Genomic DNA, 23,904 nt, shown 5'->3' with positions numbered 1-23,904 from the left:
TATACGTTTACACTATTTGACACATTAACTTCATTAAAAAATATTGGAGTGACAGTGATCTGAGTGGGCTTGGTGTAAGAAGGTAAGAGTTTAATGAAAAACATAAAGAGGTGAATTCATTTTTGTATTTCTAACCAAAAAAAAAAATCATCCCTTAAAGATATATGAATTTTAATCATTCTTTTTTTGCGGATATTGGCTCATTAATGTCCATCTCTGACCAATTTCAACAAAACCAATCATTAAAGTTATAGAGGTGGGGAGGACATGATTTTCTCAATTTTTTTTTTCGGGGGGGGGGGGATGAGGTGGAAGTCATCATCTCAAACATACATTATACATCATCTTGAAGAAAGTGATGCTGAAAGATATTTTGCTTTATCTTATTTTTCCTGTAGATAATGAAAGACCTATAATATCTGGGTGTCCAAGCGCAATCTCAGTGAATACAGACAGTGGTGTTGCATCATGGGCTGCAAATTGGACAGAACCTACAGCTACAGACAACTCTGGCATACAGACATTGATCTCAGATTATTATCTTGGCTATCCCATGCCTATTGGCTCTACTACAGTGACATACACATCAACAGATGTCACAGGATACAGTGCTACTTGCATGTTTGTAGTGACAGTCATTGGTATGAATGGACAGCATGTGTGATTAGTATTTAGATGTAGGGTTTTGATTTTCCTTTTGTTAATCATTTTAAACCTTGGAAAAAGTGTGGAGAAACAAGTAATAAATGAAATATGAAATTTAAACTCACTTTAAGTGATAAAAACTGTCTGAATAAACTTTTGCTTGCATTCAGTTATGTCCTCAGATCCGGCTGGCTCAAAAATGGTAAAGTTTGTGCTTACATTGGGTAAAAAGTGAATTTGGGTGGCAAAGTAGTTAAAATATGCCTTAATGTATCTGTTTTTTCAATGGGCTAAAAATGCAAAAGAAATGCATAAGAGATGTATCGCACTGTCAGTTGGTTTTTCCTTTTTTTTTGACACAGCGTGAAATGAGCATTTCATGATTCTGTGTACAAAGTCAATGCAAATTGTGTTTTTCAACCAAATATCATAGATGTGTGATTATTTTTACTTTTGTTGGTTTAAATGGATTTATTTTATGCTATTTATGATCGCAGAAGGGTCCCTGACAAAGTTCATTGGAAAAAACATAAAAAGACAAAGGTTTGAAAAACCAAATACAAAGGAATATAAAAAACATTAAAATACATAAGAAATTAATAATATTTTTTGCAATTTTTTTCGTAGATATTAGTTAGAAATGTAATAATTATACTCCAACCAAAAATTAGCATTCTACTAGCTGTATACATTGAGTTAAAGACAAAAACATAATAAAAAAACAGAATTTAAGGAAAATTTCATACGCTTATTTGCATAATTAATTAAAAATATAAAGAATTAATTTTTACAAAATTTTACCCTACAGTCTTGTATTCTACATCCGGCTCTATGTGCGTTCAAATATTTGCGGCGATCGTACGATCAGCAGCCAAGATCTGAGGGGAGGGGGGTTAAATTGACCCCCCCACTATATACTGGTCTGAAATAGCCCAGTTAATGTCAGGTTTTGAGTCAAATGTGAAAGTTCTGACTTTAGACTGGCATCACAAAGCTCTGATGATAGTATTTCAGTCACATTGATATTGTTAAGGGGTAGGGGTAAAACAATTTTTTAGAGTTCGAGCCCGTATGACTTTATGTTATTATGACAGAGAGCCTGAAGGCAAGCTTACTATTTGTTTATGTTTAATATCACAGATAATGAAAGACCAATTATTTCAGGATGTCCAAGCTCTGTTACGTTGAATGCAGATAATGACAAGTCTACAGCAACCGTTATGTGGACAGAACCAACTGCTTCAGATAATTCGGGATTTCAGAATTTGACATCAGATTATAGTTCTGGAAGTTCTTTTCCTGGTGGAACTACCAATGTAACTTACATATCTACTGATAATGCTGGAAATACCCAGATTTGCAGTTTTGATGTAACTGTTATTGGTAGGTATTAGAGATGTATTGTAAAGTTATTAACATATGGGTTTTTAGGGAGTTCAATATTTAAAGATTAATATGAGAGTCAGCTGTTTGTGAAGGTATTTGAAAGAGATTCATCTTCTATACACAAAGACTTTGAGTGTTATGCAATTATTGATGTTCAAGTTCTGTTAATCAATTAACAATTTGAATTATATGGCCATGCTTCACTTTTTATAAGTTAGAAAGAAAATATTGCATGAACCTATTTCTCTGTAGGCCGAGACAATCTTTTAGTATGGCTAATTAAAAAAAATAGAAATAATTGTTTGATTCTGTGGTAGACAGTTGGTATCATGCCTTTTCCAATATTTGTATTTTAGGTAATGCATCAGTTACAATTTCAGGATCATTAGCCATTGCTGGTACATTCACTGCTGAATTGGCGGATTCAAGTTCTGAACTCTTCCAGAGTACAGCTGCTAATCTTGTTAGAGGGGTAAGTTCAATATATTTTCGGAATTCAGTACCTCCTTGAAGTATGTAATAGATACCGATATTGTAAAATATCCCAAAATTTTGCTGGCATTTGTTTTGGTTATTCTCTCTGTAACTAAAGCATAATGAGAAATGATTTGTCATGTTCAATGTGTAGAACATGTGTAGAATTATAGGATTCTGTGTTAGTAGGTACAGTGTATGTTGGATTGCCATCCTTTTCTATTAAAGATATTGATGGAAAAAAAATTGTGCATCATTGTTTATGTGAGAAATATGCTACTGTATAAGCTGTTATTTTTTAGGGGTTTTATTTTTGCGGATTTCGCGAATTGCCAATCGGCCAAGAATTTAACAACGCGTGAAAATATTGACATATTATTTAGTCAGTGCCAATGTCCCCAACAGCAAAGCTTTGCTATTGAAAACATCCTGTGTAGCAAGAAAAAAGAGTTATGCACCTCTATATGTACAGAAAATAAGGCTTAGAAAGTACAGTTAATGATTCAGAAAGTTAGCTAGAATTTCACTTTTTTTAATTTCTCAAAGAAAATCAGTCTAAAACTATTTTCTAACAATTTATCAATATTTATTCACATCAGATTCTTTTTATTTCCTTGTAGTTTGATGTCATTTTTGAGCCACTAGGATCACAGTACTTAGGAAGTACTGTCAATGGTTTTAGGTAAGTGCCTCTGCAGATAACTCTTTCAATGATGCCAAAAATATACTAGCATGGATCCCAGAAAGACTTTTGAGGTCAATAGGTTAAAGGTCAAGGTCACAGTGACATGTAATCATCTTACCCTTCTTCAGTCCTTGTAAATGGACTTCAGTTTAATCATAGAGCTATTACAGAAGGACTGACTCTCGAATGCTTTGCCCCATGCGCAGCACCGCTAATCCCCTCACAGCAGTGTGGTCCATCATGGCACGTTCACACATACAGGCGCAGGCCGCCCGTAAATCAGCCCTAAATCAGATAGGGGAAGTTGATCAAATGCAATTTAAAACGCCATCATTCGGACCTATTGGGTAATATTAATATAAATACAATTTACAGATCATAATCAACGAAATATCATAAAAGTTAGGTCTAGATCTATCTCTTCAAGTGTGTAAATTCTAGTATTTTTCCGAAACGGTCCGGAGCTGAGGCCTGTACTGTGTGAATGAGATGAGCGAGCGAGCTTGGAGCTCAAGCATCACGCTCACCTTCAACTTACGTAAATAGGAGTACGTGGGGCACGGAAAGATACTCAACGATGCATCAATCGATGTAGAAATGCCCCATAGACTCCTCGTTATATTTTCAAGGCATACATGACCAACAAATAATCTTACCCTCATTGTAATTTTTAAGACAGGAGCGCACATGAATAGGTTTTTTAAAGCAAGAAAGACAGACGTACATAAATGACTAGTATCCAACTTTCTCCATACCTACCGTGGCTGGGTTGAATGAGATTTGGTATGTATGCATCTCAGAAGTTCAACCATACATAAAAGACGTACATCAGGAATCCGTACGAAGAGATATGGATGTTGGAAGAACAGCAAGTCGTGTTTCGATTTTGAAAAAAAAAACAGAGCTCAAAGGTAAGTTATGTGGGAGAAGGTCATTTATGACTGTGCCTCGTAGAGACCATAAAAAAATCTCTGACCTCAGATTTTGCGAGCGGGCTTATCGCGTTACGTAAGCGGACTCTAACTTTCGCCTGGTGGCTCGCCTATTGATGTTAGATACATGTATTGTTTCTTAACCCGAAGGAAGCGATAACAAATTATTAACAGAGGATTTGGAAGATGGTTCTCCTGTAATAGCTCTATGGTTTAACTTAACCTACAGGGTCATATAATTTGGTGTGTATAATACTAGCATAGATCCCTGGAATTCTCCTGATTTTGAGGTCAGACAGTCAAAGGTAAAGTCGCCACCTTCCACTTTTCTTGCTTGACCGATAACTCCATTTTCCGTGTAATAGGCGGACATATTATGTGCTCTTGTTGTGTATTAAATAATCTTTAAAAAAATACAAGGTATGAAAAATATTGAATTTAAGTTAATTTGATGATTATTCAAACTACATTAGATGAAAACTCAAACATTTTATTAATCATTTGTTATTATAATATAAGAACTATGCACGGTATTTATTGTGTTCATACACACACATTTCATTCTTCATCAAGTCATCCTCTCATTCTGTCATTCTATCATGCTATTCATCCACACCCTCATGCTTCATTATCTCAACTGCTGTTATACCTCCGTTCACAGGATCACCTCCATCCCTGTCTCCATCCTCCAGACTTGTTATGTAAACATTGACCATACCCTATTAACCACATAATGAACAACCCCTTGTTCTCTCCATCTGGTTTATACTTCCTTATCAATAGGTGGTTTCAGACCGCCTCGAAGTTCGCCAGTTCCAGGTATTCTCTGATCGGGAAATTTACCCCGATCAGAAAATACCAGGTATTTTGGTAATGTGAAAGCAAACTACGCGTAATTTCCCCGAAAGAAAATACCCGCTAAATAGTGGGTACTTGGCGAAATTACGAGAACTTTCGTGGGGATTTTTCCAAGGTCGCAGGTATTTTGGCGATGTGAAAGCAAATTACGGGAACTTTTAGCTCAGCGTGTCGTTGGGCGCGGCGGCGTGGGTGGCTGCTGGGCTAGTGATTTTGAATCTCGCGCCTTTCCTGCTTATCAGACCATACTGCGCATGCTCGTAACTTCGGGAACTTATCTCGAAGGATGTGTTTCGGGGCGGTGTGAATGCAGGAATAATTAACGGGTATTTTTTAGCCTTAAAAAGTTCTCGTAATTTAACGGGGATTCTTGTGATCGAGGCGGTTTGAAACCGCCTAATATCATCCTGCCCCACAGAGAATATCATGTTATGTACAGTGTATAATATATATAGTGGACTAGTAGAAATAAAGTCAGTCTTGATTGTAACACCAACGAATTCAGTCATGCTCAGTTATTTATTGAGTACTGTGTGTATCTAAGTTAGACTACACATATACAAAAGTATTAAAGAATTTTAAAAATTGATTTTGGCATCACTCTTTTTTTATTTATATTTTGCCCGCTAATTGGCATTATTGTGGTAATGTTTGGAATATGGATCAAATATTTTGTGTTGCCTGCATAGTAGGACGAGACCATAGGCGCTGCTTAACCTAAGATTTAGTTTTTCATGCAAGCAACATAATGACTTAAAAAGTATATGGACCAAGTTTATGAAACTTGGACATAAGATTAATCAAGTAATTTTGAAAGTCCTGCCTGAGTTTCAGGTCACATGTGAAGGTCAAAGGTCATTTTGGGTCAATGAACTTAGACCATGTTGGGGGAAGCAACATCCAAAACTTAACCTCAGGTTAAGTTTCTGAAATGTCATCATAACTTAGAAAGTATATTAACCTAGTTGACGAAACTGGACATAAGGGTAATGAAGTATTACTGAATATCCTGCCTGGGTTTCAAAGGTAATTTAGGGTCAATGAACTTTGGGCATGTTGGGGGTATTTGTTTCATTACCATCATAACTTAAGTTTATGGATCTAGTTCATAAAACTTGGACATACTATAAGAGTAATCAAGTATCACTAAATTTCCCATGCAGAGTTTCAGGTCATACAAACAGGGTCAATGGTCATTTAAGGTCAATGAACATTGGCCATATTGGGGTAATTGTAGAATTGCTGTCATAACTGAAAGTTTATGGATATAGTTCATGAAGTGTGGACATATGGGTAATCAAGTACATGTACATGTGTCACTGAGCATGCAGAAGTCTTAGGTCACATGATGAAGGTCAAATGTCAATGAGGGTCACTGAATGTAATAATTATTATTACTGGACTATAATGAGCTCCAAATATAAAATTATCCCTCATGCAGGTCTATTTCACCTTGGCCTTGGTGAAATAAACCTGCACTGATTGATTGATGATTTTATATTTGTCGTACATATAATCCAGTATATTGTACAATAGATTGTACACTATTTATATAATTTTAATTGGGTTTATGTGAGTAAATAGTTTATAGTAGTTTTTAAAGTAAGCACTGCTGCTATATTGAATTGCATAATGCAGGTGAGACTGTCAGAGGCACTCAACTTGTTTAACATAGCTCTTGAAATTTGGCTTGAATATTCATTTTGGTAAAGACAAGCATGATTTATATTCCAAGTGTGTTGTCATGGTAATGACATAGGGTGGGGTATTATTAATCACCTTCAATGATATTTTTAGTTATTATTACTATCATTATTATTATGGTCGCACATTAGGTGTTCTGTACTTTCGAAAGTCATGGGTAATCACAGTTGGTGTTTTTTCGATGCATTTGATACTTTCAAAGCCTGAACAAATCCTCAGGTTAATTTATGAGTCTAGTTCCATGTAATTTTACAGACCATCAAGCTGTACTTACATACATTTATGTATATTCTATTCTAGCAATGGAAGCATTTTTTCAAGCTTCACAGTCAACCTAGGTGGTTTGATAGAGAGTAATGATACTGATCCTGTTAAGTCTACCACTGAATTAGTAAGTAATTCAATCAACAAAGGAATTGAAGGTGGTTCATTTGGAGATTTGCCTGTTGTGCCTGGATCTTCTTCTATCCCAGCAGGTATGTTTCTCTCCATCATTGTAATAATGGCATAATGGTCTACCCATACTTTCCTATCATACAAAAAGCGAATAGGCATGAGTGCGATGGTGCAAGATTTTGAGCAAGGTTATACAAAGATGCTCTATTCAATGAGGCGGAGCCGAGTTGAATAGAGTTTCTGTCTCTTTTACCGAGTGTGAAATGCCGCACCATTTCACGAATTAGAATATTTGCCCTTTGTGTTGTACAATGCCTCAGTATTTAGCAAAAATACAAACCACAGTCATTTTTTCCTATGTTAATCCATGAAAATAAAGAAAACATTTGAAAAGCGAAGAGTAGATTCCCTAAAATGTGCATCTGATATGCAGCAGCTACAGGGTATGTGCATTTCGCCAGTAAGTCCTACACCTATTGCACCTGCGTTTACTAAGTACAGTGCACTGAAGCATAATTTTTATGAAAAAACAGTGCGTAATGGATAGTACATGTGCAAAGGTACAAATGTTTTTACATTCAGCCTCCCATTTGCTCGCTTGCAAGAAGCTAAGTATGCGTTGTAAAATTGGGCATGTACACTATAACTGCATTTCTTTTTATTTCATGTTTAGTCTTTGCAATAGAATTGTAGCTGTCATAAATTGGCAAAATATTATTTTTGGTTTTTTTTATCTTGACTTGTGTCCGTCCCACAGGTAAAATTTACCACACAATGGGAAAATTGTACCTGTAAATGATGATTGAGATGTTTCAAACAATACAGTACTTACATCTTGATATTATTTTGCAGACACTGAGCCTCCAATTATCCGTAACTGTCCAGACCCGCTTCCTTATTCAACTGATTTGGGCCAATATTCTGGAACTGCTATCTGGACAGTACCTATGGCTACTGATAACTTTGGGATCATTGACTCTATAGTTTCAAATTACAAGCCAGGAGATTCATTCCCTGTTGGTAGTACCTTGGTAACCTACACATTTACAGATGCCTCAAGAAATAATGCTTCCTGTATTTTCATTGTCACAGTGAAAGGTGAGTGGTATTTATGAATTTTAGTTGCATGAAAAATGTGAAGACAGAGATTTGGTGATGTGTGGTCTGCAATTATGAAACACACATTCACATAGCGAACGGCCAACACATTTCAATTTTGATTAATGAATTATTATGCATACTATTGTATAGGTATTTTGTGCATATAAATCTTGAAAAAAGTAGACTACATAAAATTACCAAGTAAGCTTGACAATAGCTGCATTGAATATTATTCAAGTTAGCCATAAATATCTGCTTTAGTTAATGATATAAACCATTTTTGTCTCACCTGCGAAGCAGAGTGAGACTATAGGCGCCGCTTTTCCGACGGCGGCGGCGGCGTCAACATCAAATCTTAACCTGAGGTTAAGTTTTTGAAATGACATCATAAACTTAGAAAGTATATGGACCTGGTTCATGAAACTTGGCCATAAGGTTAATCAAGTATTACTGAACATCCTATTAAAGTTTCATGTCACATGACTAAGGTCAAAGGTCATTTAGGGTCAATGAACTTAGACCATGTTGGAGGAATCAACATTGAAATCTTAACCTGAGGTTAAGTTTTTGAAATGTCATCATAACTTAGAAAATATATGGACCTAGTTCATGAAACTTGGACATAAGGTGAATCAAGTATCACTGAACATCCTGCATGAGTTTCACGTCACATGACCAAGGTCAAAGGTCATTTAGGGTCAATGAACTTTGGCCGAATTGGGGATATCTGTTGAATTCCCATCATAACTTTGAAAGTTTATGGATCTGATTCATGAAACTTAGACATAATAGTAATCAAGCATCACTGAATATTTTGTGCGAGTTTCAGGCCTAATGGTTAAGGTCATAGGTCATTTAGGGTCAATGAACTTTGGCCGAATCGGGGGTATCTGTTGAATTACCATCATAACTTTGAAAGTTTATTAGTTTAGTTCATTAAACTTGGACATATGAGTAATCAAATATCACTGAACATCCTGTGCGCATTTCAGGTCACATGACCAAGGTCAAAGGTCAATGAACTTTGGCCGAATTGGGTGTATCAGTTGAATTACCATCAAAACTTTGAAAGTTTATGGATCTAATTCATGAAACTTGTACATCAGAGTAATCAAGTATCACTGAACATCCTGTGCGAGTTTCAGGTCACATGATCAAGGTCAAAGGTCATGTAAGGTCAATGAACTTTGGCCATGTTGGGGTTTTTGTCTCACCTGCGAAGCAAAGTGAGACTATAGGCGCCGCTTTTCCGACGGCGACGGCGGCGGCGGCGGCGTCAACATCAAATCTTAACCTGAGGTTAAGTTTTTGAAATGATGTCATAACTTAGAAAGTATATGGACCTAGTTAATAAAACTTGGCCATAAGGTTAATCAAGTATTACTGAACATCCTATTAGAGTTTCATGTCACATGACCAAGGTCAAAGGTCATTTAGGGTCAATGAACTTAGACCATGTTGGAGGATTCAACATCGAAATCTTAACCTGAGGTTAAGTTTTTGAAATGTCATCATAACTTAGAAAATATATGGACCTAGTTCATGAAACTTGGACATAAGGTTAATCAAGTATCACTGAACATCCTGCCTGAGTTTCACGTCACATGATCAAGGTCAAAGGTTATTTAGGGTCAATGAACTTTGGCCGAATTGGGGATATCTGTTGAATTCCCATCATAACTTTGAAAGTTTATGGATCTGATTCATGAAACTTAGACATAATAGTAATCAAGCATCACTGAAAATTTTGTGCAAGTTTCAGGTCTCATGATTAAGGTCAAAGGTCATTTAGGGTCAATGAACTGTGGCCGAATCGGGGGGTATCTGTTGAATTACCATCATAACTTTGAAAGTTTATTGGTCTAGTTCGTTAAACTTGGACATTAGAGTAATCAAGTATCACTGAACATCCTGTGCGCGTTTCAGGTCACATGACCAAGGTCAAAGGTCAATGAACTTTGGCCGAATTGGGTGTATCTGTTGAATTACCATCATAACTTTGAAAGTTTATGGATCTGATTCATGAAACTTGTACATAAGAGTAATCAAGTATCACTGAACATCCTGTTTGAGTTTCAGGCCTAATGATTAAGGTCAAAGGTCATTTAGGGTCAATGAACTTTGGCCGAATCGGGGGTATCTGTTGAATTACCATCATAACTTTGAAAGTTTATTAGTTTAGTTCATTAAACTTGGACATATGAGTAATCAAATATCACTGAACATCCTGTGCGCATTTCAGGTCACATGACCAAGGTCAAAGGTCAATGAACTTTGGCCGAATTGGGTGTATCAGTTGAATTACCATCAAAACTTTGAAAGTTTATGGATCTAATTCATGAAACTTGTACATAAGAGTAATCAAGTATCACTGAACATCCTGTTCGAGTTTCAGGCCTAATGATTAAGGTCAAAGGTCATTTAGGGTCAATGAACTTTGGCCGAATCGGGGGTATCTGTTGAATTACCATCATAACTTTGAAAGTTTATTAGTTTAGTTCATTAAACTTGGACATATGAGTAATCAAATATCACTGAACATCCTGTGCGCATTTCAGGTCACATGACCAAGGTCAAAGGTCAATGAACTTTGGCCGAATTGGGTGTATCAGTTGAATTACCATCAAAACTTTGAAAGTTTATGGATCTAATTCATGAAACTTGTACATAAGAGTAATCAAGTATCACTGAACATCCTGTGCGAGTTTCAGGTCACATGATCAAGGTCAAAGGTCATGTAAGGTCAATGAACTTTGGCCATGTTGGGGTTTTTGTCTCACCTGCGAAGCAAAGTGAGACTATAGGCGCCGCTTTTCCGACGGCGACGGCGGCGGCGGCGGCGTCAACATCAAATCTTAACCTGAGGTTAAGTTTTTGAAATGATGTCATAACTTAGAAAGTATATGGACCTAGTTAATAAAACTTGGCCATAAGGTTAATCAAGTATTACTGAACATCCTATTAGAGTTTCATGTCACATGACCAAGGTCAAAGGTCATTTAGGGTCAATGAACTTAGACCATGTTGGAGGATTCAACATCGAAATCTTAACCTGAGGTTAAGTTTTTGAAATGTCATCATAACTTAGAAAATATATGGACCTAGTTCATGAAACTTGGACATAAGGTTAATCAAGTATCACTGAACATCCTGCCTGAGTTTCACGTCACATGATCAAGGTCAAAGGTCATTTAGGGTCAATGAACTTTGGCTGAATTGGGGATATCTGTTGAATTCCCATCATAACTTTGAAAGTTTATGGATCTGATTCATGAAACTTAGACATAATAGTAATCAAGCATCACTGAAAATTTTGTGCAAGTTTCAGGTCTCATGATTAAGGTCAAAGGTCATTTAGGGTCAATGAACTTTGGCCGAATCGGGGGGTATCTGTTGAATTACCATCATAACTTTGAAAGTTTATTGGTCTAGTTCGTTAAACTTGGACATTAGAGTAATCAAGTATCACTGAACATCCTGTGCGCGTTTCAGGTCACATGACCAAGGTCAAAGGTCAATGAACTTTGGCCGAATTGGGTGTATCTGTTGAATTACCATCATAACTTTGAAAGTTTATGGATCTGATTCATGAAACTTGTACATAAGAGTAATCAAGTATCACTGAACATCCTGTTTGAGTTTCAGGTCACATGATCAAGGTCAAAGGTCATTTAGGGTCAATGAACTTTGGCCGAATCGGGGTATCTGTTGAATTACCATCATAACTTTGAAAGTTTATTGGTCTAGTTCGTTAAACTTGGACATTAGAGTAATCAAGTATCACTGAACATCCTGTGCGCGTTTCAGGTCACATGACCAAGGTCAAAGGTCAATGAAATTTGGCCGAATTGGGTGTATCTGTTGAATAACCATCATATCTCTGTAAGTTTATTGGTCTAGTTCATAAAAAGTGGACATAAGAGTAACCATGTATCACTGAACATCTTGTGCAAGTTAGAGTAGTATTCAAAGTCAGCACTGCTGCTATATTGAACTGCGTGATGCAGGTGAGACGGCCAGAGGCATTCCACTTGTTTGTTGAATAACCATCATATCTCTGTAAGTTTATTGGTCTAGTTCATAAAAAGTGGACATAAGAGTAACCATGTATCACTGAACATCTTGTGCGAGTTAGAGTAGTATTCAAAGTCAGCACTGCTGCTATATTGAACCGCGTGATGCAGGTGAGATGGCCAGAGGCATTCCACTTGTTATAGGCAAGAGACTTGTTGCTTTTGCACCTAGGCTTTTACTTTGTTATTTGAAACAAAAATAGTTATATCCATTTTGTATCACTGTTTACATTTGAACTAGTAGATATATTATAACTCATCATAGAGGAACAAGGAACAATTAGGCTTCTGTTTCTATCAATAAGATGGACTTCACTTTCTGCTGCATCTTGTTATGACGGGCCAAGTATCACAGAACTGAGTGACCTAAAAGAATTTGTGATTTACATCCAGTAAAGATAGGTGCTGGAGACATGATGACTTGATTATTTTCCAAATGAACTTCAAATTCACAATATATCCATCTAAGAAGTGATGGTTTTCTGACTTGACATTGGGAAGTGAATGTTGATTTTCATATGTCATACATTTTTTTGCTTAATTTTGACAATGAAATACTGGTACATATATCCTTCAGATACCGAGGCTCCTGTCGTTAGTAATTGCCCAAGTTCGCTCACCTTCCAAGCTGACAATGGGCAGTCAATGGGAACTGCTATATGGTCAATGCCTACAGCATCAGATAATTCTGGTATGAATGTTACAATGACATCAAATTATGATTCAGAAGATTCCTTCCCTATTGGCAGTACAACAGTGACCATATCATTTGAAGATAGTTCAGGAAACACTGCTTATTGTAGTTTCAATGTAACAATTATTGGTGAGTACAGTAGAATAATGCAGATGCATATATTCATTGGTGTTGAAAGGCAGTGCTCTATACCATAAAAGACTTAGTTTTACAACTGAATGCAATTACATCTTATAGTATCATGGCATTAAAATGATCTTCTCTTGTCAATTGATTTTCCTTGAACATAATGAAGTTTGATAAGAATTGAGGAATGCAATGTATTGCTTAATGTTACACTGCTTTAATGAGACAAGAAAAGGCAGATGCAAAATTTGAGGCATGATGACTTTCTATATATAGGTGCAGCAGTTGGTAATAGAGATCAGAAAGAGCCAACAGATTTTAATTCCGCCTATTAAATTTAACCCAGTTGTTATTTTCTTATGCATTCCATCTTTCTACATCTGCGTTTGAGGCAAATGTCTTTTTTCAATGTTCGCAATGCGCCTAACGCCCTCTACATGTACCTTATTTAAACGTCTAAATGTGTATTATGACTAAATGAATAAACTCATTCATAGACTTTGCCCTTTTGTAGTATGTATGCATATATATATATATTTATATATACCGGTATATATATATATTATTTGTTATATAGGTAATGCATCATTTACTGTTGATGGATCATTGACAATTGCTGGTATGTTCTCATCTGACCTGAATGACCCTACTACGGTACTCTACCAGAACACGGCTGGTGGTCTTGTTAATGGAGTAAGTTGGAAAAGAAGACTAATTACCTACCATTGTGTATTAATAAGATGTGTTTATCTACTATGTCAATTCTTCTTTTATCTATCTACTTTCTGTAAATGCAAAGAAATGTGATGCTACCTATGTGTTTAATATTTGCTTTGACAGGAATAAAAATACCGTTGTAGTTTTTGCATAAAATCCAGGAGAGCACATAAGTTTCTATCACTCCCATGTAACACTTCTGCAAAAAAGACGAGGTACTATGATATGATAGTAGGCATGTTAAGTTGGAATAAGGATTTTAATGTTACAAATAAAACATATGTGATATGTAAAAGATAAATTATATTTTAAAATCGGGATTTGCTATTTATATGCCTGTTCAAGACAGGATGTATTATTATATGCCTTTCCTAGACGGGATGTATTATGGTATAACGCTCGGTGTCTGTTCGTATGTCTGTCTGTCCGTTAACTTTTTCTTGTAAACGCAATATCAGTTTAACTTGACCTAGGCTCATATAATTTGGTGTGTATATTACTAGCATGGATCCAAGGATGCTTATTGATTTTGAGGTCAAAGGTCAAGGTCACAGTGACATTTCATCCTATCCTTTTGAAGTCCCTGTAAACATGATAACTTCAAGTTTAACTTAACCTATGCTCATATAATTTGGTGCGTATGATACTAGAGTGGGCACCAGAATGGACATTCAACGAATCCCCTCCTGTGGGCAGCTGAAGCCCATCAAGCCAGTTGTAAAACACGCTGTCACTGATGGATAGTACAAATCAATTTCTGTGCTACTCCTACACATTACGATGTTGTTCGTTCACTTTATCCAAAGCAGCAAACAGCAGCGAACGTTAGTGCTATGAAAATAATCGCAGAAACAAGAAAACAAGCGTGCATAAACATATTTTTACGTACATCGCTAACAACCGCTTACAAAATGCATTGATATCACCTTGCAGATCAGTATATCTACAGATATGTAAGCATATCTATAAGAAGTTAGAATTTGATAGAGAAATGTGCAGAAAGACCTTTAAAATGCATCTTTTTCGGACAGTGTTGATGTCGATAGTCGTGCTAACCTTGGGTCAGAAGTTGATTTTCATTTGGGTGTAAAATTCCAGAGGATTGCCGAAATTTGATAAAAAAAATTCTGATCAGACTACAATTGCACAATATTCACAGCTTGAAATAATGTATTGAATAATGGAAATAAATTGCGTATTGCATTATAGGTGATGCAGGGACTTTCTCTGATCGCAGGTGATCGAGCTATATGACCGCATTTGGTCAAAAGAGGGCCAAAGATCGAGTGGTAATTGTCATCGTCCGAAAAGGGATTGAGTTAACAATTGCCCTGGGCGCTCATCGTAAAAAAGTGCAAAGAGAAAGTTAACTGTGTGACAGCAATTTTGACAGGTGGTGGCCATAAAATGCTCTCATTGAATGTCCATTTGTAATAGGTCCATGGTACCAGGAAACCTATCGAGTTTGAGGTCAAAAAGTCAAGGTCACAGTGACATGTTTTCATCTCACCCTTTTTAAAACCTTGTAAACGCGTAGCTTCAATTTGACTTAACCTAGGCTTTTATAATTTGGTGTGTATAATACGAGCTTGGTTCCCAAGAACCTAGTGATTTGGAGTTCAAAAGGTCAAAGGTCAAGGTCACAGTAACGTGCTTTCATCTTTACCGTCTACAGTATATTTAAAAGCGAAAACTTCAGTTCAACTTAACCTAGGCTCATATAATTTAAGGTGTATGGATCCCAGGAATTATATTTATTTCAGTTCAGAAGGTAAAAGGACAAGTCACCATCTTCCACTTTTCTTGCTTGACCAATATTCCATTTTCTGTGTTACTGGTGGGCATATTATATGCTCGCCTTAGCAACAGTCTTGTTTTTCTGCAGGGAAAATGTGAATGATAATGCTGCTTTTGTGATGTGATTCAAATGCAAGTCTTGTTTTTACTTTCTTTTCCTTACAGTTCAATGCTATATTGGAGCCCCTAGGATCCCAGTATTTAGGGGTAATTGTGACAGGATTCATGTAAGTTCATATCATGTTATTAATAGAAAAAAAGCAATTTTAGAGAATGCTTGTTAAATGATTGATTTTTTTCATTGAAAACTAAAAAAATAATCATAAAATATGGACTTTGGTTGAAAACATATTTTACATGTATATTAACTCTTCATGCATTACGTTCGCATTATTGCTCATGCGTAGGCGTGTTTCGTTCGCATTTTTGCACAACCACACATTTCCCATAGACGTCCCCTGTCCCATTGTTTTTTCGAACAATTGCATGCCCCGGAGCGTGCCTAGCTACAATGTATAGCCTGTCGTTTGTGTATACTGTACATGTGTACCGATCGATCGCGCGTGCGACATTAGTTTAGCGTTCGACAGATTATCGCAGTTTACAAATTACAGAATCGTTGAGTTTTCCCAAAAAAATCAATACATCCTGATCACAGCCAGGAAGTTCATTGAAAAGGGAGAGGAGAAAATCAATAAAACCCTCCTCACAAACAATACCATGGCCAGGTTTATTGTTAGGAGTCTGTAAATCATGGCAAGAATGTGAATGAGACCCTTTCAATGGAGTACAGTACCCTGACCAGGCAAAAATTTACTCTTTATTTTCCACTATATATGGGTTATTTTTATCAGATTATCATGAATTTGGTATCAATACAAAGCTGTAATGAACAGTCCAAATGGATAAATAAAAATCATGCCACTAACACAAGAACCAAAGTAAAGGGGGGGGGAAATTTTGTTGGAAATATTAGGAGAAAGCATTTAGAAAATGTAATTTACTATACATTTTTCCATAATTTATCCAATAAATTTATATACGATAAGAAAGCCCATGAAACACTCTACAAGTTAGCTACACAACATTATCTTTCAAGATGATCAGATAAAAAGTTATGGCACTCTAAATAACAGAGTGTATTATACTGCATAGAGGGGATCACTGCTAAAATAATGCAACACACAGGGGGTTTAAATCGAGGTCAAAAGTTAAAGTCATAGTGACATGCTTTCATCGTACCCTTCTGCAGTTCTTGTAAATGTGATAATTAGTTTAGATTAACCTAGGATATAGTTTGATGTGTATAATACTACCCAGAAGGAAAAACCAGTAAGACCAGTAATTTTTTTTTACTGGTTTCCAATATATTTTTACTGGGCCAGTTGATTTTTAACTGGACCAGTAAAAATCAACTGGAGACCAGTTCCAACATTTGCATTCCAGTTGAAGCAATTAGTAATACCAGTCAAATTGTTTTTCATTAAACTGGTGTTACTGGTCCAAAAAATGGTTTCCAGTAGATTTTTAATGGTTTCCAGTACATGTTTACTGGACCAATTCATTTTTAACTGGACCAGTAAAAATGAACTGGAGACCAGTTCAAACAATTGCATTATGGTTACTGGTCCAATAAATAATGACTTTCAAGTCAGATCATTTAACAAATTATGAAAAATGAATCTTGCAATTCAGAGAAACTTATTATCGTTATCATTTATCATGGTTATCATCATTGCTCTTATGATTATCACAATTATTATTATTATGATTATTATGATCATTGTAATCATTCTTATTACTGTTATTATTGTTATTGATATTGTAATTATTATTATTAATATCATACTTATCAAGTATTGATATTAACATTAAAATAATTATTTCCTCTAATTATGATTAAGATCAAAGCAAGATGTATTCCTCTAATATATAGTCAACTGGTCTAAAGTAATTCAATGTTTGAAATTAAACTGGTCAAGACCAGTAATACCAGTAATTCTGATGATGCTGATCACGTGGTTTACCTCATTTGCATATTTCCTGTTTTTTAAAGAAAAATCAGGATTTATAATGGAATATCCTTGCAATAGCATTCATGGTTGTATGAAAACCTTCCAAATAAGTGTGTGAACTAATTCACAATGAAAATGTGTAATTTCATACATCACATTCAAAATAACAGCAGAAAGATTAATTTACTAACTATCTTTTCCATCACATTTCACTGGCCATGGTATATAACAAACCAAATGCATGTAATAAACTGATCCAGTAAGACCAGTACGAGGACCAGTTCGACCAGTTTGAGGACCAGTTAGACCAGTATATAAAAACCAGTAAGACCAATATGAAGACCAGTATTAGCAGTATGAAGACCAGTGAAACCAGTAACAACCATCGGAAACAAGACCAGTATAAAATTCCAGTACTTCCAAGACCAGTTTCAGTAATTTTAACTGGACCAGTAAAATTTTAACTGGACCAGTATGACCAGTTAGACCAGTAAACCGATGTTCCAATTTCCAGAGTTACCAGTTAAAATTATACTGGTCTAACTGGTCCAGTGGAACTGGTTTTTCCTTCTGGGTAGCATGGATCCAAGAAATTCTATAGAATTTGAGGTTGAAAGTTCCAAGGTCAAATCGTCACCTTTCACTTTTCTTGCTGGACCAATAACTACATTTTCCACATTACTGGCTGGCATATTACAGTCCGACCTCTCTTATCCGGACATGTTGGGACCAGCACCTATCCGGATAAGGGATTTATCCGGATCTGGGAGACCCAATGTTAAATACATGCAGCTGCATGTATTTAACATTTATAACATTACTATTATAATTTGTTTGTCGTCACCTGTGCCTGGGAGTCGAAAAGCGAACTGAATCACTATGACCCGCAGGTCTCTCCTCCCGATATAACTGATTGGGGGAAATGCAGGTGGACCACTACACAGGGGTTTCCCCCTACTCTTATACGAATAGTGCAGTGGGTTCTTAACATGCAAAGGTGGTGACTCTCCTCTACACGGGGCCTCCATTTAACATCCTATCCTAGGGACGGAGTGTTTTCCATTGTCACATAGTCTGCATCTATGAAACATGGGAGAGACGTTTACACACAACGCACTGGCTTCAGTCATCCGCCCGGGATGGACTCGAACCCACGATCTTTGGTTCGACGGGCAGACGCGTTACCGACTGAGCCAACATGAATGCCTCGATGAAACTAAGTTTTACAATTAGATCTTCGCGGCGGCCGGCTATCACAGCTTCGCAATCAGCCATTGTTATACTGACTGTAGGCTTAAACATGATAGATGGCGCTGTCCGTATTGAGGCCTAGCGTTAGCTAGCGAGACATGTGTTGTTTTCATGGGAAACAAAAAGAGAACATGATGAAATGTTTGCACTGCGCCCCAATTTCCTGGAAAATTATCATGCCTAAGTTCTTTTGGTGAGATATTTTCATGAAAAATAATGTCGTTATAGGTAGACTATATTGGAAAATATATGTAATCAAATTGAGTTTGCGTATAGGATTGAGTTTAGATTGCAATCTCATTTACTTGCGTACTAGATAACAATAGAGAGATCCGGATAAGTTGGACTGTATGTGCTTGCCCCAGTGACTCTCTTGTTTGATTATATTTTGCATGAGCATTAGGACTCGATCTTGCATAATTTTTACTGCACCTTTTAATGCATCTTAGTGCTGGGTTAGCATGCAGCTAGCCTGGCAGCACGGGCGCTGGGTGCGCTGGCGCAGGTGTGATGGTCGGACAGCGCTCTGCGGCCGCTTTTCACCAAAATTGCGGCTCATTGTAGCAGATCAATACGGCTTGAACGTCGTAACAGAAAATATGCGAAGCTTTGGAGCGGATTTCTTTCTTTTTTTTTCTCGAAAAGAAGAAAATGCTATGCTTTGGAGCGGCTTTCTTCTTTTTTTTCAATAAGACAAAAATGCTATGCCTTGGAACAGAAATTTGAGTGTAAAAATGGGGGTCCCCTCCGCAACACATACCCACTATGCATTATATACTGAGTGCCCCCCCCCCCCCCCCCCCCCGGGTCAGCTATGTCAATCATGAAGAGGATTTATGAGTTGTGAGATTTAGATGCCTCCATCCACAGTATGTGCTTGCTCATCAAGAAGATGTTTTTGTAAAATATATTCTTATTTAGGTCCCCACCTATTACAGGTAATTTGTAGGTCAGATTAATATGGCAGTCTTGGTAGCATACCAACTGTGCAGTTGAGAAGAAGAGTATTCTTTAAAATCGCTATGAAAGAATATGATTTATTGTAAGTACAATTCGTTAATCTTGTTTTTTTTTCATTTCCAGGAATGGAAGCATTGATGCAGGATTTTCAGTAATCCTGGATAGTTTGATAGAGCATAATGGCAGCAATCCTTTGGTTGCCACAAGAGAATCAATCAAGAATTCTATCGAAAATGGAATAGGAAATGGGGCATTTGGAGATTTGCCAGTTGTTCCAGGATCTTTATCTGTCTATCAAGGTATTAACTTGAATTACTTAAATTCTGTGCAACATTCTATTTACCTTTCAAATTTGGTCAACCTTTTCTCCTGTAGCCCAATACCTGTATCTGGATCAAGGTATCACCTTACTTGTAGGTATGGCTTTACTTTTACAAGTAACTCTTCAGATGATTGTAAACATACAGAGCTACTTGTTCTATCTTGTTGTTAGTATATTTTGCTCTCATTGCACAAAAATATTATGTTGATTTTCTCTAGATATATGTGTGTCTATGAGGTGTTAAGATTAGTTATTTTTATCATTTAAAAATAGATGAGGAAAATCCAGTAATCAGTGAATGTCCTAGTGATCAAGATGTCAACACAGACAGTGGAAATGCTACAGCTTTAGTTACCTGGACACCACCTACAGCAACAGATAATTCTGGTACTCAGACACTGACATCTACAGCCAATCCTGTAGATTACTTCCCTATTGGAAATACCACTGTGAAGTATACATCAACAGATGCATCAGGAAATACAGATGTATGCACTTTCTACATCACTGTCATAGGTAAGCACATGCTCTGTATACTGTTTGTAACAAATGATCTCTTTCTCTCTCATTCTATTCACTCAGTTGGTAATTGTCTTGAACAGAACTTGAATCAAAAGCTTCATTCAAACCCTCAGTCTTTTGTGGGATCACAATTGTAATTCTACCGAATAATCGTTTTACTTCTCTTTGCTTAGGATTTATTGTTTAGTTAAATAGTTATGTTAAATAGTCATTGCAGATCCAACTACTTTCTGGTTCTGGCAAGTGCTCATTAAAGTTGGCACCAGCACTAGTCTTCAGGTAAAAACATGCAATTCCCTCTTCCAATTGTTTTTGAAATTGTGTTGCCATGGTGACATCATGTTATTGCCCAAAACCCAGGTAACAGCATGTTATTACCAAAACCCCAGATAATTTTGTCTCGCTTGCATAGCAGTGCGAGACTAAAGGCGCCGCTTTTCTGACTGCGGCAGAAAATCTAAGGTTAAGTTTTTGTAATGACATCATAACTTCAAAAGTATATGAACTTAATTCTTAAAATTTACACATAAGGGTAATAAAGAATTACTTAACATGTTGCCTGAGTTTCAGGTCACTTGACCAAGGTCAAAGGTCATTTAGGGTCAATGAAGTTTGGTCATTTAGGAAGTATTTGTAGAATTACCATCATAACTTTGAAATTTTATGGATATAGTCATGAAATGTGGACATGGGGTAATCCAGTATCATTGCTCATCTTGCTCAAGTTGTAGGTCACTCAAATGTCATTTAGGGCCGGTGGACGTAGTAGTAAATTCTTATATGAATGGTGTTTTTTGTGAATATTTATTTCATAGCCATTTTAAAGTCAGCACTGCTGCTTTATTGAATTGCTTAATGCACATGAGACTGCCAGAGGCACTTGTTTAACATAGCTCTTGAAATTTGGCTTAAATATTCATTTGGTAGAGACAAGCATGATTTATATTCCAAGTGTGTTGGAAACTGTTGTCATGGTAATGACATAGGGTGCAGTATTATTAATCACCTTCAATGATATTTGTAGTTATTATTATTATCATTATTATTATATTATTGAAATCCATATTTTATTGTTCAAAATAGACATGAAATGAAGTACTTCGAAAATTTGCTGTGCCCTATTGATCATGGGACTGGCAGCTGCTGTGCAGCGCCAGATCAGCAAGGCTCTATCCCTTTAATCATTGAACGGCAAAACAGGGTAGCAGCAACTCCCATCTGTTAATTTCTTTTGGTTTGGCACAGCCAAGGTCTGCACTCCTGATCTGCTGGTTATGAGACGGACACTCAACACACCGGTTCAATTCAAGTCATATCAAAACACGATGTACGACCTGAAATATTGAAGGGGGAATGTGCATGTATCCCCATCCTGTGATAATTTTATCATTTACCGGTATTTATCCTGGCTTTAGCTCTGCTGCCTATAGCTCAAGCATTCATGGAATTTTTCCTTCCAGTTATCCATTAACTATACCCTGGAGGAGAGAGTTAATGAACATAAAAGACTTGCAAAAACAAAGTGAATGCTTCATTGGTATTCAAACTCTGCACCTCCAATAGTCTGGAAACTTATCCACTCTAATAGCCACATTGTCTCCAATTTAAACTATCTATTAATTTTACTCTCTTATAGATTCTGAGAATCCTGTCATTAGTGGATGTCCAAGTAATCAAGATGTCAGCACAGACAGTGGTAATGCTACAGCTTTAGTAACCTGGACACCACCTACAGCAACAGATAATTCTGGTAACCAGACGCTGACATCCACTGCTAATACTGGAGGTTACTTCCCTATTGGAAACATCTCGGTGACTTACACCTCAAAAGATGTTGCTGGAAATACAGATACATGTACTTTCTACATATCTGTTACTGGTAAGTCATCTTTAAAGAACCTTTTCTATCAGCTAAGAATCGCTGCTGAACCTTTGAATGATTAAAATCATTTCATTTTGTCAAAGATATCTTCAAGAAATTCATGTAATATAAAACTAGATTTCAGCCTCAGATGTTTGCCATTGAATAGGGCACAATATCTTTGGAAAGAGAGTTTGTGTTTCACATTTTATAAGGAGATGTGCCTGGGAGGCAAAAAGTGAATCACTATGACCCGCAGGTCTCTCCTCCCGGTGTAACTAATTAGGGGAGTGCAGGTGGACCACTACACCAGGGTCTCCCTGATTAAATACCAAAGAACTTGTTCTCTTCTCAGATAATGAGAATCCAGTCATCAGTGGATGTCCAAGTAATCAAGATGTCAGCACAAACAGTGGTAGTGCTACAGCTTTAGTAACCTGGGCACCACCTACAGCAACAGATAATTCTGGTAACCAAACTCTGATATCCACTGCCAATCCTGGAGACTACTTTCCTATTGGAAACAACACAGTGACCTACACTTCAGCAGATCCATCAGGAAATACAGATGTATGCACTTTCTATGTCACTGTCATTGGTAAGCATGCTCCTGTGAGGATTTCATTTCTCTACATGTACATGTATCTAAATGTATATGTGTGTTTGTTTTTTCTCCTAGCTTTCTCTCATGGCTACCCTTCTACTGTAATTTTCAACATATCCATACTGTGTCTGAAATAGTTGATTAGAAGTTTATTTTATTTTCATCTTGAAGTTTAGAATGATATATTGATAATATTAATAGTAAATATAACAAGAGGGCTTATTTGAAGTGTAAATTGTATATATCCTACCTGTGGATTTAAAAGGGGATTTCTTTTGTGTTTTGAACTCCAGTATAAGGCCGATCATACCATATCTTCATAGGGCTTCTGTTCTTTTGAAAACAGATTTCTCTAAAATTCAAACTGGATTTTAAACAAGACCATCATGAGATCTTTTTGATAATGTCTTTTCTCTATTTGAAAAATTAGACAATGATAATCCAGTCATCACTGGATGCCCCAGTGATCAGAATGTTACCACAGACATTGGTAATGCTACAGCTGTTGTAACCTGGACACCACCTACAGCAACAGATAATTCTGGTAACCAGACACTGATATCCACTGTTAATCCTGGAGATTACTTACCCATTGGAAACAACATAGTGAATTACACCTCAACAGATGCTGCTGGAAATACAGATACATGTACTTTCTATATATCTGTTACTGGTAAGTAATCTTCAAAGAACCTTTTTATATCAACTAGAAATCACTGCTGTCAGATACATCTTCAAGAAATTAATGCAGTATGAAAATAGCTTTCCGCCTCAGATGTTT

General features: G+C 36.6%; 1 protein-coding gene across 25 annotated transcripts in view; it reads left to right on the top strand.

Moving 5' to 3' along the window:
• Window positions 1–23,904, top strand: part of LOC121427594 — a 157,796-nt gene that overhangs the window by 32,480 nt on the left and 101,412 nt on the right. For 21 of the 25 annotated variants that reach the window (XM_041624084.1, XM_041624250.1, XM_041624156.1 and 18 more), the window contains exons 17-30: window positions 399–641; window positions 1,786–2,028; window positions 2,388–2,503; window positions 3,126–3,187; window positions 6,985–7,160; window positions 7,933–8,178; window positions 12,832–13,077; window positions 13,652–13,767; window positions 15,754–15,815; window positions 19,938–20,113; window positions 20,410–20,652; window positions 22,295–22,537; window positions 22,875–23,117; window positions 23,554–23,796. In XM_041624084.1, coding sequence (XP_041480018.1) covers window positions 399–641; window positions 1,786–2,028; window positions 2,388–2,503; window positions 3,126–3,187; window positions 6,985–7,160; window positions 7,933–8,178; window positions 12,832–13,077; window positions 13,652–13,767; window positions 15,754–15,815; window positions 19,938–20,113; window positions 20,410–20,652; window positions 22,295–22,537; window positions 22,875–23,117; window positions 23,554–23,796 — 2,658 coding nt within the window. The remainder of the gene's footprint in view (window positions 1–398; window positions 642–1,785; window positions 2,029–2,387; window positions 2,504–3,125; window positions 3,188–6,984; window positions 7,161–7,932; window positions 8,179–12,831; window positions 13,078–13,651; window positions 13,768–15,753; window positions 15,816–19,937; window positions 20,114–20,409; window positions 20,653–22,294; window positions 22,538–22,874; window positions 23,118–23,553; window positions 23,797–23,904) is intronic. The other 4 variants (XM_041624219.1, XM_041624187.1, XM_041624258.1 and 1 more) reach the window with 2 other exon arrangements.

Source organism: Lytechinus variegatus, chromosome 1 (genome assembly GCF_018143015.1).
Source record: "Lytechinus variegatus isolate NC3 chromosome 1, Lvar_3.0, whole genome shotgun sequence".
Taxonomy (NCBI): Eukaryota; Metazoa; Echinodermata; class Echinoidea; order Temnopleuroida; family Toxopneustidae; genus Lytechinus; species Lytechinus variegatus.
Note: the sequence above shows the minus strand (reverse complement) of the source record. Positions and strands in the feature narration are given on the sequence as shown.